The 14830-nt window shown below is 37.7% G+C and overlaps 1 protein-coding gene across 1 annotated transcript; it reads left to right on the top strand.

Annotated features, from left to right (window-relative positions):
• Nucleotides 1-823: 823 nt before the first annotated feature.
• LOC114313775 (uncharacterized) lies at nucleotides 824-2319 on the top strand. Its single transcript, XM_028260189.2, has 4 exons — nucleotides 824-1208; nucleotides 1718-1891; nucleotides 2012-2114; nucleotides 2265-2319. The coding sequence occupies exons 1-4, from the start codon at nucleotides 824-826 to the stop codon at nucleotides 2317-2319; spliced, it is 717 nt and encodes a 238-aa protein (XP_028115990.2).
• Nucleotides 2320-14830: the final 12511 nt, after the last annotated feature.

Raw genomic sequence — 14830 nt, 5'->3', positions numbered from 1 at the left:
TGTTGTGTAAAGATGGTAGTGATAGTTTTCATTATGGATTTAGCACTTGAACTGTACACATAGGCATTTAATTTTGCACAATGTGAATTTTCATATCGTTTGGATTATTGTTGACTGTTGTATTATTGTGTTTTTACAAGAGATGGATACCTTTATGATGTTAGTGTGCACATATGGTTGCAGTACAACTGTAATAAATGCTGCCTGCGCATTGTGTTATTTGCGTTTGGTGGAGTGTTTGTGTGAAAAATAGGATAAGTTGTCTGCTAATTTTATTTCATTGTTCTGTTGGCTACCTAGGATTAATAGGTGTGATTTGGACAATGAGGAAAACTTTTAAAACATGTTATTGCTTGCTAAATCAATGGGGGTACAACATGTAGAAGTTGTCGTTGAGTTGAAAAGTGATATTGGTCAGTTGAGTAGCTCTGGGTCGCTGCGTGTAGGGGGTGAGGGAGAAATGGATGCACTACGGAGATTTTGCCACCATAAGGAGAAGGTGTTATTGTCAGCCCCTTGGGCAAATGGTATTACGCATACGAAACAACGGTTTGTTGGAGGTGCACAGGAATTTCGTGATGTTTTATGTAAGTATGCCATCCAATATGGGTTTCAGTTTACGTATGTCAAGAACGAGACAATAAAGGTTACGGCGGTGTGTGCAATGCGCGAGGAGAGAGGCTGCTTGTAGGCTATACATTGTAGAGCACAACGAGCAAATGGTTTTTTCTACATCAAGAGGTTCAGTGATGTGCATAGTTGTGGTACGGATATCTGAACATTGAAGAATCCGAGAGTTAATTCTGATTTGGTGTCGAGTACCATGTATGAAATTGTGAGGGACAAGCCATTGACTCGGCCGTGTGAAGTGGTGACTATTTTGAAGAGGGATTATGGGCTAGATGTGAGTTACCACGTGGTATGGTTGGGCGTGGAGAAAGAAAAGACTGTTATTCATGGAGATCACTCATTATCGTTTGACCAGCTGCGGTGGTATTCAGATGCTGTAATGCGTTACAATCCGGGGAGTTATGTCAATATTGACCATGATACGAGTAGTCGACAGTTTTGTCGTTTCTTTGTATCATTCGCTGCGTGTATTTCTGAGTTCAATTCTTGTTGGTCTTTATTATTCCTGGATGGAACATTCCTCAAAGGAAAGTATAAAGGTCAGCTACTTGCGACAACGGCGAAAAATAGAAACAATGGTTAGTATTTTTTTTAGCTGTCTATTCACATAAATATTCACATTGAACGACATATTGTGGACATATAACGGACAATTACACAGTGTGTTCCACATTTACACTGGTGTCAATGCTTACATCAATACACATTGATGTGAACAACAATATAATATGACTGATTGAGAAATTAACAGTAATGTGAACATTCACATGTTCACATTAGTATACACTGATGTGAATGTTTACACCAGTGTCTACTAATGTGAGTTTATCCATTAATGAACAATAATATGTTCACATTAGTATACACTGATGTGAATGTTTACACCAGTGTCTACTAATGTGAGTTTATCCATTAATGGACAGTAGTGTGAATGTTCACATTATTGATGTTTATGAAACCAAATCCAAAAACAACGATAGTAATAGGTCAATGTAGATATAAACATTCACATGACCTGTTTCCTTTATATTGTTTTCTATTCACTTTGGAATATTGTGAACAATTGTTTAATGGTGTTATGTTGTAGGTTTATTTCCTATTGCATTTGCGATTATTGATTCAGAGACCACGGCCAATTGGTCGTGGTTCTTGCACGAACTTGGGAAGGTTATTGATGGTAAGCACCAGATTACTTTTATTTTCGATCGTAATCTTGGTCTGTTAGAAGCTATGTCAAAGGTGTTCCCATCAGCTCACCACGGTTATTGCTTACAACACTTAAAGAGCAATTTAAGAGACCGGATAAAAGGAATTGATAATGGATTTAAGGATCACTTAGTTAGTAGTTTGGGTGACTGTGCTTACGAGCCAATTGTGGTAGGGTTCCATGAAAAGCTTGCGAAATTAAAAGAGGAGGGTAAGCAACGAGCACATACTTTTTTCAAGGACTTAGCATCTGGGCACTGGGCAAATTCATATTTCAGGTAATAGTAGTTTCCTAATGTATTCCATTTATCAAGTTTAGAATGGTAGCGATGTGAATTTTCAGTTATGTTTTGTGGCAATGTGAAATTTCATATTCAGTTTCGAATAAATTAAATTCAGTATTGTACAATGTTTGTGATATTGTGCAGGGGCATGCGTTATGGGGAGATGACATCCAATGCGGCGGAGTCATTTAATAATTGAATTAAAGAAGCACGCAATCTTCCTATCACTCAAATGGTGGACATAATTCGTACTTAGTTTATGCGGCAAATGTCTGCACGGCATGACCAAGCAAACAAATGGAATGAGCTTATTTGTCCTACATTCGAAACAATGCTTCTTGATTCATTTAACGATAGCAAGTCTTGGCAAGTTAGCAAAGCCAATGAGGATGTGTTTGAAGTTCATTCGATACCATCTATTACAGTTGATATTGTAAGGCATACGTGTTCTTGCTTCAAATGGCAAATCAACAGATTCTCATGTGACCATGCTGTGATTGCTATTCAGAAAAGCCACTACAATCTTAATGATTGTGTGGAACATTACTTTCATGTAGAGACATATTGTGTAGCCTATTAGGGTGCCATATTCCCTATACTATCGGTGGAAAAGCTGTCTTTTGATCCCACAGACTTCACTATATACCCACCAACTGTGAAAAGACTACCCAGAAAGCCGAAAAAGAATAGAATCCCATCAAGGAGTGAGAAACTCAAGCAAATAAGGTGCGAGAGATGTGATAAGTTAGGAAGCCATAATCAGAAATCATGCAAGGAGCCGATATTGTCACGACCCAACCCCAGGGGCTTAGGATTGGAATCGCAACTTACTAACTGATTCTATTTGTAGCAAATTAAACTGCGCAAGCAGAAATAAAAATAATTTAACATGAAATTACTCCATTTTACTATCTTAACAAGAGAAAATACATTTATAGGGGTTTTATTATTTTATTATTCAGTGACCGGTTCCGAGTAGAACAAAATAGAGCAAAAAAATATAAAAAAAGAAAAGAAAGACAAAATAGTGGTTTAACATCAATCCACGTACGGGTTCCATTTCGTGAGGTTATGGGTTCCCCTACATCTCGTCACCTGAAAGGGTAACAGCTATAAGCACACAGCAGAGTGAGAAATATTATGCCAAGAGTATATGGAATATAAAATAACCATAGATAGTTAGTTAAGCCAAAACATTTACATAACTCAATTTGGTAAATAAATAATTTAAGTGGCAGAAACTGAAATACGGAAATTATATAAATAACCATAACCACGGTACAGAACAGAACAGAGGACACAGAAGTGACAATCAGAACAGAGGTCAATGGATCCATGACAAACAGAGAACCACAAATTGGCCAAACAGAGGCCAATGGTTATTTAAGTCCCCCAAGGCGTGGGACTCTCATAGTGGTACTTACAAAACATAATTGTTTATAAGGTCATAGTCAAATATTCTTTAAAATTTAAACAAACATATCCATGGGTTTCATTTAAACAAATAGAGTTTAGAAATTAATTCACGTAACTGAAATATTTCTAAAACATAACTTGAATTAATATAACTTGTATAACATAAATTATGGTAAGTCAAAACATACATAAAATATATTATGGTAACTCAAGGTATAATATAACTCACCTTAAGATTGAGTCTTACTATTTCTTTCATATTTTCCTATCTCTCCGACGCTTATGTAGTACCTTCACTGACTTTCCTTCGTGTTAGTATCTTCTATTTGCTGCTTAGGCTTGTTTATATACATGAGGTCCGAATCTTCACCATAATGACTTAGATCAAAATTGTACAGGCGGCGTAATACCCTTTTTCTGGAGAATTTACAAATCTCCCTAATTAATGCTAGGTAACCTTATCACATAGGCTTATTATTATTATTATTATTGTTGTTGTTGTTGTTGTTGTTGTTGTTATCAATATTATTATTTATTTACTATTTTTAACTCTGATTTGACCCAACTAGTATTATAATTCCATAAATATGTTAATTTGGTTTCAAATAACAATCTCTAATTAATCTCATATTTAATAACCGAATGCCAAATTAAATTTATATATTTATTTATTTAATAATATATCCTTACGTACAATCTTAATTATATATAACTATAAATATTTATGTGGTATTTACTTAAATGTTTAGGGTATCACATTTCTTCCCTTCTAAATAGAAGTTTGTCCCCAAACTTGACGTACCTTAAATTTCGAAGAGATGTGGGTATTTGGCTCGCATTTGACTTTCCATTTCCCACGTAGCTTTTTTGATACGATGATTTCTCCATAAGACCTTTACCAGCGGTATGGTCTTGTTTCGGAGAATTTGATCACGACGATCGAGAATCTGCACTAGTTGCTCTTCGTAAGAGAGATCTTCTTGAACTTCCAGGTTCTCATAGTCGACGACATGTTCTGGATCTCGGAGGTACCATTGGAGCATTGAAACGTGAAACACATTGTTGATATTGGATAATTCAGGAGGTAGTGCAAGGCGATAGGCTACAGGACAATCCTTTCCAGTATCTCGAATGGCCCGATGTAACGTGGGTTTAACTTTCCTCGCTTTGCAAATTGGATAACTCCTATTGTTGGTGAGTTTTTAAGGAACACATGACCCCCTACTTGAAATCCCAAGTCCTATCTCCGTATATTTGCATAAATTTTCTGGCGGCTCTGAGCAGTGTGAATTCGTTGTTGGATGAGTTGAATTTTCTCACTTGTGACTTGCACGATCTCGGGGCCTAACAATTTTCTTTCCCCGACTTCTGTCCAACACAGAGGTGATCGACATCTCCTTCCATACAGAGCTTCGTACGGTGCCATTCCAATGCTTGCTTGGTAACTGTTGTTATAGGCAAATTCCACTAAAGGTAGGTGCTCATCCCAATTACCTTTGAGGTCTAATACGCACACACGTAACATGTCTTCCAACGTCTGGATTGTTCTTTCGGATTGCCCATCTGTTTGTGGATGATAAGCAGTGCTAAATTTTAGTGTGGTTCCCAAAGTTTTCTGTAATTTGTTCCAGAAATGAGACACGAAGCGGGGGTCTCGATCAAACACAATCGAAACTGGGATACCATGCAAATGAATAATTTTCTTGATATATAAAGTGACAAACTTATTAAGGGAGTACATGATTTTGATTGGTAGAAAATGCGCTGACTTCGTCAATCAGTCTACTATAACCCATATTGCATCATTCTTCGAAAGTGACTGTGGTAGCCCGACCACGAAGTCCATAGTAATGTGCTCCCATTTCCATTCAGGAATGGGGAGTGGTTGCAGCAGTCCTGCAGGTCTCTAATGTTCTGTTTTAACACGCTGACAATGCAGACATTTGGAGACATGGCTTCCTATGTCTCTTTTCATTACTATCCACCAGTAGTGTTCCTTTAAATCATGGTGCATCTTTGTGTTGCGAGGGTGAACCGCAAATCTCGAGCTATGAGCTTCCACCAGTATCTTCTTCTTGAGTTCCAGAATGTCGGGTACGCAAATTCGATTTCAAAATTTTAGTATCCCATTGTTTATAGTGAAATCAGGATCAGGCGTACTCTTTTGCTCCTCGTACTTTTTTTTCAAAAGGTTATCTTCACATTGGCGCGCTTTAATTTCTTCAATCAATGCAGGTTCCACGGTTATATTGGCAAGTAGTCCATTGATCTTGTGGGAAATGAGAGTACATGCCAAACCTCTGGTCATTTTTCTGCTCAGTTCGTTTGGATGGTGATGGATCTCTACATCATAGTCTTTCATAAATTCTAGCCACCGCCGTTGCCTCATATTCAGTTCCTTCTGTGTGAACAGATATTTAAGACTCTTGTGATCAGTGTAAATCTCGCAGGGTGCACTGTAAAGATAATGACGCCAGATTTTGAGAGCAAAGATTACCGCAACCGGTTCCAAATCATGAGTCGGGTAGTTCTTCTCGTAAGTCTTTAATTGTCGCGATGCATAAGCAATGACTTTTCCGTTTTGCATGAGAACGCAACCCAAACCATTGTATGAGGCATCACTATAGATTACGAACCCATCTGCTTCTGTAGGGAGTGCTAGTATAGGAGCTAACACAAGTCGACTTTTTAATTCTTGAAAGCAATGCTCCTGTTTGTCAATCCATTCAAAAGATGTGTTCTTCTGAGTTAGCTGGGTCAAGGGTGATGCTATCTTTGAGAAATCTTGTACAAAGCGTCGATAATAGCCAACTAGACCCAAGAAACTTCGAATTTCTAACACATTAGTAGGTCGCAGCCAGTCCACGATTGCTGCAACTTTTTGGGGGTCAACCGAGATGCCATTTTTGTTAATGACGTGACCGAGAAAGTGTACACTACTGATCCATAATTCGCATTTCTTCAACTTGGCATAAAGTTTGTGATCACGTACTGTTTGTAGAACCGTTCGCAAGTACTGCTCATGGGCCTCTGGTGACTTGGAGTATATGAGGATGTCGTCAATGAAGACGATGGCAAACTCATTAAGATAGGGTTTGAATACTCGATTCATAAGGTCTATGAAGGCTGCTGGGGTATTTGTAACGCCAAAAGGCATGACAAGAAACTCGTAGTACCCGTAATGGGTTCTGAAGACAGTCTTTTCGATGCTTTCTGTTTTGACTTTTAGCTGATGGTAGCCAGAACGCAAGTCGATTTTGTAGAATACTTGGGCGCCTTGAAGTTGATCGAACAAGTCATCGATTCGCGACAGAGGGTATCGATTCTTGATGGTGACCTTGTTCAGCTCCCGGTAATCGATGCATAATCTAATTGTGCCATCCTTTTTCTTCACGAACAATATTGGAGCTCCCCAGGGTGAGGTACTAGGTTGAATGAAACCTTTGTCCAGGAGTTCCTAGAGTTGAGTCTTCAGCTCTTTCAATTCTATCATCGACATGCGATAAGGAGTTTTTGATATAGCTTGTGTGCCAGGTTAGGTTTCAATGGTGAATTCGATTTCCCGATCAACCGGAATACCGGGTAGCTCTTCAAGAAAAACATCTGGGAACTCTCGTACAATGGGGATTGCATCAATGATGGGGGCCTCTTTTTGTGTATCGATCACATAACAAGTATAACCACCGCAACCTTTTCTTAGAAGTCATTGGGCTGTCATGGAGGATATAATACAGGGAGGGTTTGAAACTCCAGCCCCATCAAAGACAAGTTCGGGTTGGTTTGGTAACCTGAGGAAAATCTTTTTGGCTTTACAATCAATAGAGGCGTGGTTGGCAGCCAGCCAATCTATACCTAAGATCACATCAAAGTTTCTAATGCGGAGGGAAATCAAGTCTACATATAAAGTTTTGCCTCTTAAGGATATAGTACATGATCTGTACACATCAGTACTACAGGCAAACTTACTAGAAGAAAATGACACAGACAATATATATCCTAATGGTTCGAGTGTTGATGCCAACTTGGCAGCAAAGTGTGGTGCAACAAAAGAATGAGTTGACCCAGAGTCAATGAGGATATGAGCTAAATGACCATAGACAGAAAGTGTACATAACACAACATTTTCGGTAACTTTTGATTTTCTAGGTACCAAGGTGACAGCTCGTCCTTGACGTTTTTGGTCGTTCCTCTCCCCTCCAGGTCCTGCGGGTTTTTTGATTGGGCCAAAGGGGCTGGTTGCAGGATTAGTCAGCTTTGGACAATCCCTCAGCAAGTGGCCAACTTGACCGCATTTAAAACATGCTCCCGTGTTTCAATGGCATTGTCCCCAATGAGCCTTCCCACAAGTGGGACAAATTGGAACAGTGCCACCTTGGGGGTTGGTAGGACCTTGATGGCCTGAACCGGTTGTGCCCGTATTTACCTTTTTAGGAGGCGCAACACTAGGTCTTCTGTTGTCTCTTTCCCAGAATCGCGTCTTTTGGCTTGGTTCCCCAAAACGCGAGGCTTTAATCCCCTTTTCTGTAATGTACGCCCGGTCTACCACTTCTGCATAAGTCGGCAATTTCAAGACCTCGAGCCTGTCTTTAATTTAAGTATCCAATCCTGCTTCAAATTTTCTTGTTTTTCGAGTTTCGGTGGGGATGACGTATGTTGCAAACCTAGCGAGTTGAGTGAATTTGCTCTCGTATTCGGCCACTATCATGGTTCCTTGCTTTAGATGTATGAATTCGGATGTCTTCTGTTCCTACAATGAATCTGGGAAGTATTTTTCATAGAAATACTTCCAAGAATCTTGCCCAAGTCATAATTTCTTCTTTGGCTAGAGTGAGAAGCCACCATTCCTGTGCATTGTCTTTGAAAGTGAAAGTGGTGAAAGTTACCTTTTGTCTTTCGATGCAAGGTAGGGTGCGAAAAATCTTTTCCATGTCTTTAACCCAAGCATCTGCTACTACTGGGTTTGGGCCGCCGGTAAATGTGGTGGGTTTCAGATCCTGAAACTGTTTTATGGTAACTGGTTCTTCTTGCCGTTCCGGCGTCCCATTGTTGGTGTTAGTCTGCAAGGCTTGCAAAAAGCTAATAACCGCTCTTTCCATTATTCTTTCCATCGATTCAGTGCCACTGACTGATGACTCACTTCTGTTACCATTATTGGCCATTCTACAAAGTAATAAACGAGGCATTATATTTACAACGCAGCATACATGTAAGCATATGTAGCGTAAACTATATCTATATAAAATGCCAACTTTACTATTTTACAATTAATATTACATCAATCAGAATATGTTAGTGTCCCATCCCTGTGGTAAACAAAACAAAAAGACAACAAAAAGGGATCAGAACCATCATGGTCAGCATACAAAAAGGTTTCCTTCTACCAAATCTAGAGTGGTGGGTCAAATGGGCCGAAAAACCATGGGAAATAGTGTTGCATAAAAAGCTCAAATTCCCATCCTAACTGGACTACACCAAAACACATCCACGCTACTTGGACTGTGAAAATGGGGATGAACTGTATGTATCCAAAAAATGCTCGGTCGACAATCCAGCCGGGTGTCTCAATATATGACAGGTCATTATTAAAGTCAACATTTTGATTATTAATGATCTCCATTGGGTTAGGGACTGTGGTGAAAATATAGCCCTCAGGGTACACGTTCCCCCTTCTGGCCACAAAATCTGGGGGTAGAGGGCCTATGATATAGTGCAGGCGGTTACGTCCCGGGGCAACGCCAAAGACATGAGATGATCCAAGAAAACGTCTGCGTGTATCGACAAGGCTTTGCCTCCATAGTAAATGTGGGACATCGGTAGGATCAGCCTGGATATAAACTGGCCGACCCATCAACTGGGCAAGGCCTAAGTGCAGTCCTCTGATTATGTCCTCTGATTATGTCCTCTGAATCTCCCCAACCCTCAGGTGAGGCGGGGGTGGAGTGCTCGGCTAAAATCTCATCTAAATTAATGGCCTCGAGCTCATCCCAAAACGCATCATCAAGATTAATCCAGACATTCCTACAACACCATTACACAAAAGGACTAATGTTGCAGGTAAATATTTATTATTATTATTATTTTATCTTATTTTATTTTATTATGTTTATTTAGCTATACAGTTTTATTTATAGATTTATTTATAACTTTTTGAACTTCCTGATCAAATTAAAATAGCTTCTTTTTTTTTTTTTTTGAACCGTTGCTCTGATACCACCTTTGTCATGACCCAACCCTAGGGGCTTAGGGTTGGAATCACAACTTACTAACTGATTCTATTTGTAACAAATTAAACTGCGCAAGCGAAAATAAAAATAATTTAATAGAAAATTACTCCATTTTACTATTTTAACAAGAGAAAATACATTTATAGGGGTTTTATTATTTTATTATTCAGTGACCGGCCCCGAGTAGAACAAAAGGGAGCAAAAAAATATAAAAAAAGAAAAGAAAGACAAATTAGTGGTTTAACATCAATCCACGTGCGAGTTCCATTTCGTGAGGTTATGAGTTCCCCTACATCTCGTCACCTGAAAGGGTAACAGCTATAAGCATACATCAGAGTGAGAAATATTATGCCAAAAGTATAGGGAATACAAAATAACCATGGATAGTTAGTTAAGCCAAAACATTTACATAACTCAATTTGGTAAATAAATAATTTAAGTGGCAGAAACTGAAATACGGAAATTATATAAATAACCATAACCACGGTACAGAACAGAACAGAGGTCACAGAAGTGACAATTAGAACAGAGGTCAATGGATCCATGACAAACAGAGAACCACAAAGTGGTCAAATAGAGGCCAATGGTTATATAAGTTTCCTAAGGCGTAGGACTCCCGTAGTGGTACTTACAAAACATAATTGTTTATAAGATCATAGTCAAATATTCTTTAAAATTTAAACAAACATATCCATGGGTTTCATTTAAACAAATAGAGTTTAGAAATGAATCCACGTAACTGAAATATTTCTAAAACATAACTTGAATTAATATAACGTATAAAATATAACTTGTATAAAATAAATTATGGTAAGTCAAAACATACATAAAATATATTATGGTAATTCAAGTTATAATATAACTCACCTTAAGATTGAGTCTTACTATTTTCTTCATATTTTCCTATCTCTCCGAGGTTTATACAGTACTTTCACTGACTGTCCTTCATGTTAGTATCTTTTATTTGCTGCTTAGGCTTGTTTATATACATGAGGTCCGAATCTTCACTATAATGACTTAGATCAAAATTGTACAGGTGGCGTAATACCCTTTTTCTGGAGGATTTACAAATCTCCTGGAGGATTTACAAATCTCCCTAATTAATGCTAGTTAACCTTATCACATAGGCTTAATATTATTATTATTATTATCAATATTATTATTTATTTACTATTTTTAACTCTAATTTGACCCAACTAGTATTATAATCCATAAATGTGTTAGTTTGGTTCCAAATAATAATCTCTAATTAATCTCATATTTGATAACCCAATGCCAAATTTATATATTTATTTATTTATTTAATAATATATCCTTACGTACAATCTTAATTATATATAACTATAAATATTTATGTGGTATTTACTTAAACGTTCATGGTGTCACAGATATAGGGTGTACATTTTTTATTTCAACATTGTGTTTTACATGGGATTCTTATATTGATTTTTGAAATAAGATTGTGTTGTGTTGGCAAACATTCCGTTGCATTAAGATTACATTGTGTTGGCAAACATAATAATGGTTTGGCAAACTTAATATTTGATTTGTGTTTTTTCTTTTTCTTTTTGGGTACCAAACTAATATTTTGTTGATGTTTTAATAATGAATACATGATGTGGACATTCACATTTGCGTAAAAGAATTATATTATGTGAATACTCGCACATGGGTTGAACTTTTTTACATTATTGTTGTCAATATTGACATGAATATAAATTATAATGTGAACTTTCACATGCATAGAGATTGACATGGTGTGAACATTCACAACTGTTATGAATAAGAACAAATGTGAATATTCATACCTGTGTATGTTATCCGTAATGATGTCATGTAGACAATTTGAACATTCATGCACAAAATATGTGTATTATAGAACAATCAGGTTCAAACAATCGCATAAATTATGCACATCACAACACAACAGTATATCATAAGTGAATATGAACATTCATATCAGTGGTGCAACTGTGAACATTCACATCTGCAAAACATTAGTTCATATGAACATTCACATTAGTGGTACAAATGCGAATGTTCACATTTGGCAGAGATGAATAACATTCACAACTGTTATGAATAAGAACAAATGTGAATGTTCACACCTGTGTATGTTATCCATAATGATGTCATGTAGACAATGTGAACATTCCTGTACAAAATATGTGTATTATAGAACAATCAGATTCAAACAATCGCATAAATTAACATAACAACACCAAGGTTAGATCAAAATTCACAAGTGGCTTTTTCCCAGTAATAAATGTTGTATCACTGATTTACAATCAATTGTTGTGTCAAAATGTCAAAGCAATTGATATTAACATTCATATCAAGTGTTGGTTAGTTTATAGATGGACACCCCCCACCTATAGGTTTTAATGACGCTCTATTTTCTTATGATTCAAAAAACTATGTACTAATAAATCTCGTAGTTCACACCATTCAGAACTAGTGAGGCTACCAACAATTTCTTCATGGTATATGTGCGCTCGCATAGTGTAACATACTGCAGGTCCGCAATGCACTCTATAAATGCAAAATGGTTTTGATTAGAACTTGACATGTATGTTTGCATAATGGTTATGGAGGATTTGTAAAAAATGTAGTGAGGCTTACGAGTCGTCGCCCTGCCGAGGACAGACATCAACTGATATGATTGGTTGTGACGGATATTGGACTGCTAACTTAGTCCATAAGGGTGATGGCTCGCCAATAATGCGTACAACGTTCTCGATGTACTTTCTCTATGTAAGGAATTTCACATTAGGCACCAACGAATATATGTGTGTGTACATTCATTTTTGGAATTCAACGCATGACAACAATTTATATTTGTGTACAATAAGAGCCACTTATAACTTCCTGTGCTTGGTCGATATGGGGTCATGTATGCCTGTTCTTGGGCGCAACGAGTTATAATGCATCCATAAATTGTCTTTAGCATCATACATAACTATCATCCAGTGGAAGTCATGGTGCAATGGGAATAGTAGGTATCTCTCTCCTTGGTAGTTTTTCACATGTGCATCAATGTGTTTACTTCTTTTACGAGGATGGTACTCTCGTATCACTTTCTGTACACATTGGACAAATAATTAATAGACTGTGAAGTTTCAAATTCACATTAGCTAAAATGGAATGATAGATTTTACCAAACACATGCTCGTGAAGATGAATGACGCTTCATCTAAAGTTGGGTTGACCACCTCTTGTTGTTCATGTAATAGTTCGGCATATGCGTCTATGAGCTGCATAAACATAAGGTCGTATTATATTATTTGTGGTGGGTGAACAATGTGTGTCTGTGACTGTGGGTGTGTGTGTGTGTCTGTGTGTATATGCATGAACAGTGAATCAACTTCGTAATGGCATATATTGCTGTGTATCAATTCCTCCTTGATAAGGTTCACAATGTCATCAAAATACATATATGTAGACTTCGAGTCTCCTTTCCACACAAGTAACCTATACATTTTAAACAAACCAATGTGAATATTAACATTGCACAGTTTTGAACAAATCAAATAAATAAGCACAATGGTGAATATTCACAATTATGGAATGTGAATGTTGACATTAGGTGTTTGTACGGTTACTTATTCATCACCTCTACTCTTTTGTAAAGCCTAGACCTTTTGCTTATCTTGTTTGGACATCATGCTCCAGACTTTGAACTTGTTGGTCAAGGTCAATAATTTTTTTGTGTGCTTCGCTGGTGGGTGTTTGTCCACATCTTCAACAATGTCGACTGTATGGGGCTATTTTTGGCCAGGTAAGTCTGGGTACTGGAAGTCAAGCAAGCGATGCTCTTTTCGATCTTTCTCCTTGATGCGCTTCACCCTAGAAGGTGGGTTGAGATTGTGTTGCATTGGGGTAAGGGGTTGCTTTTGCGCCTCGGCTTGTGTGACAATGTGGACTGACTGATCATCGTAAAGGTCCTGAAGAGTTGTTTTCTCGCATTCTAAGTCAATGACCAGCTGCGTTAAGCGCTTAATTTCTTCACCCTTCTGCTCCATGCACTTTTTTATTTCAATATTCATGTTGGGTGGGCTTAACTGGTTGAACAATTTATGTTCAAGATCAGCTATGACTCTTGCCCTTAACTCCCATGAGAATTGAAGGTGCTTGTACTTTGCTTCCCACTGCCTTATGATGCCCCAAGCCTTCCGATTTTCTTTGACAAGCATATCGATGATGTCGGGTTGGCTTGTGTTTGCTATGACAATAGCTCTCTCATCATGTGGGCTGCTAAAGTGAATGTGAATGTCCTCATTACTATCATTTAGCTTAACTCCATCCCCAGAAAATTGGGAGTTGTTGCCATTGTGTTGTTCTTCCTTGATGTTAGAGAGGTTGGGAGATGTGGTGGCTGGTTCATAAATTTTGGGCTCCACCTTCAATGTTATACGCCTGAACTTTTGTAATTCTGTTGGGGTTGCAAGGAGTTCGCCGGCATTAACCTGAAATGACAAGTTATGTTACTTAACGTATATATTTGGGTAGTGTCATAATGTGAATGTTTTGATCAATAGTTGAAGGTCATGCCTCATTAAAACCAATATCAGCCAAAGAGGTGGTTTTCATCTTCTTTTGTAAAGCAGTCAGATCCCACTTGACACAGCGAGGAATGACATTGGGCTTGTGAGGTTGTAGGATGGCTGTGTGCTCACACAACCAATACTTCAACAAAACAACAAAGACATATGTTATTTAGCATTTGCATAGTAATGTCAACATATGTGAACATTAACAACAGTGGCACTGTTGTGAACATTCACAGTAATATATCATGAGTGAATATGAACATTCACATTAGTAGTGCAGATGTGAACATTCACATCTGTGAAACATAAGTGCATATGGACATTCACATCAGTGGTACAGATGTGAATGTTCACAATTGGCATAGATAAACAGCACTCAAGGACATGTGAATGTTATTATTTGAGAACATGGGTACTTACCATCAATAACATGACATAGCCGGTAACTTTTGCCGGCTTTTTGTCATTTTGGGAAATGGAGGATGTCAACGTTGTTCTAATTTGCTTGGCCCAATCATAT

This window comes from Camellia sinensis, chromosome 2, assembly GCF_055761805.1.
Source record: "Camellia sinensis isolate YWXY chromosome 2, ASM5576180v1, whole genome shotgun sequence".
NCBI classification, from domain to species: domain Eukaryota; kingdom Viridiplantae; phylum Streptophyta; class Magnoliopsida; order Ericales; family Theaceae; genus Camellia; species Camellia sinensis.
Note: the sequence above shows the minus strand (reverse complement) of the source record. Positions and strands in the feature narration are given on the sequence as shown.

Bases quoted from the DNA above. Each gene is read 5' to 3' on its own strand.
- LOC114313775 (XM_028260189.2), top strand. From the start codon at position 824: ATGTATGAAATTGTGAGGGACAAGCCATTGACTCGGCCGTGTGAAGTG. The intron at 1,209-1,717 runs GTTAGTATTTTT...GTTATGTTGTAG, and splicing joins GGCGAAAAATAGAAACAATG to GTTTATTTCCTATTGCATTT. The intron at 1,892-2,011 runs GTTATTGCTTAC...CAATTGTGGTAG, and splicing joins GTTCCCATCAGCTCACCACG to GGTTCCATGAAAAGCTTGCG.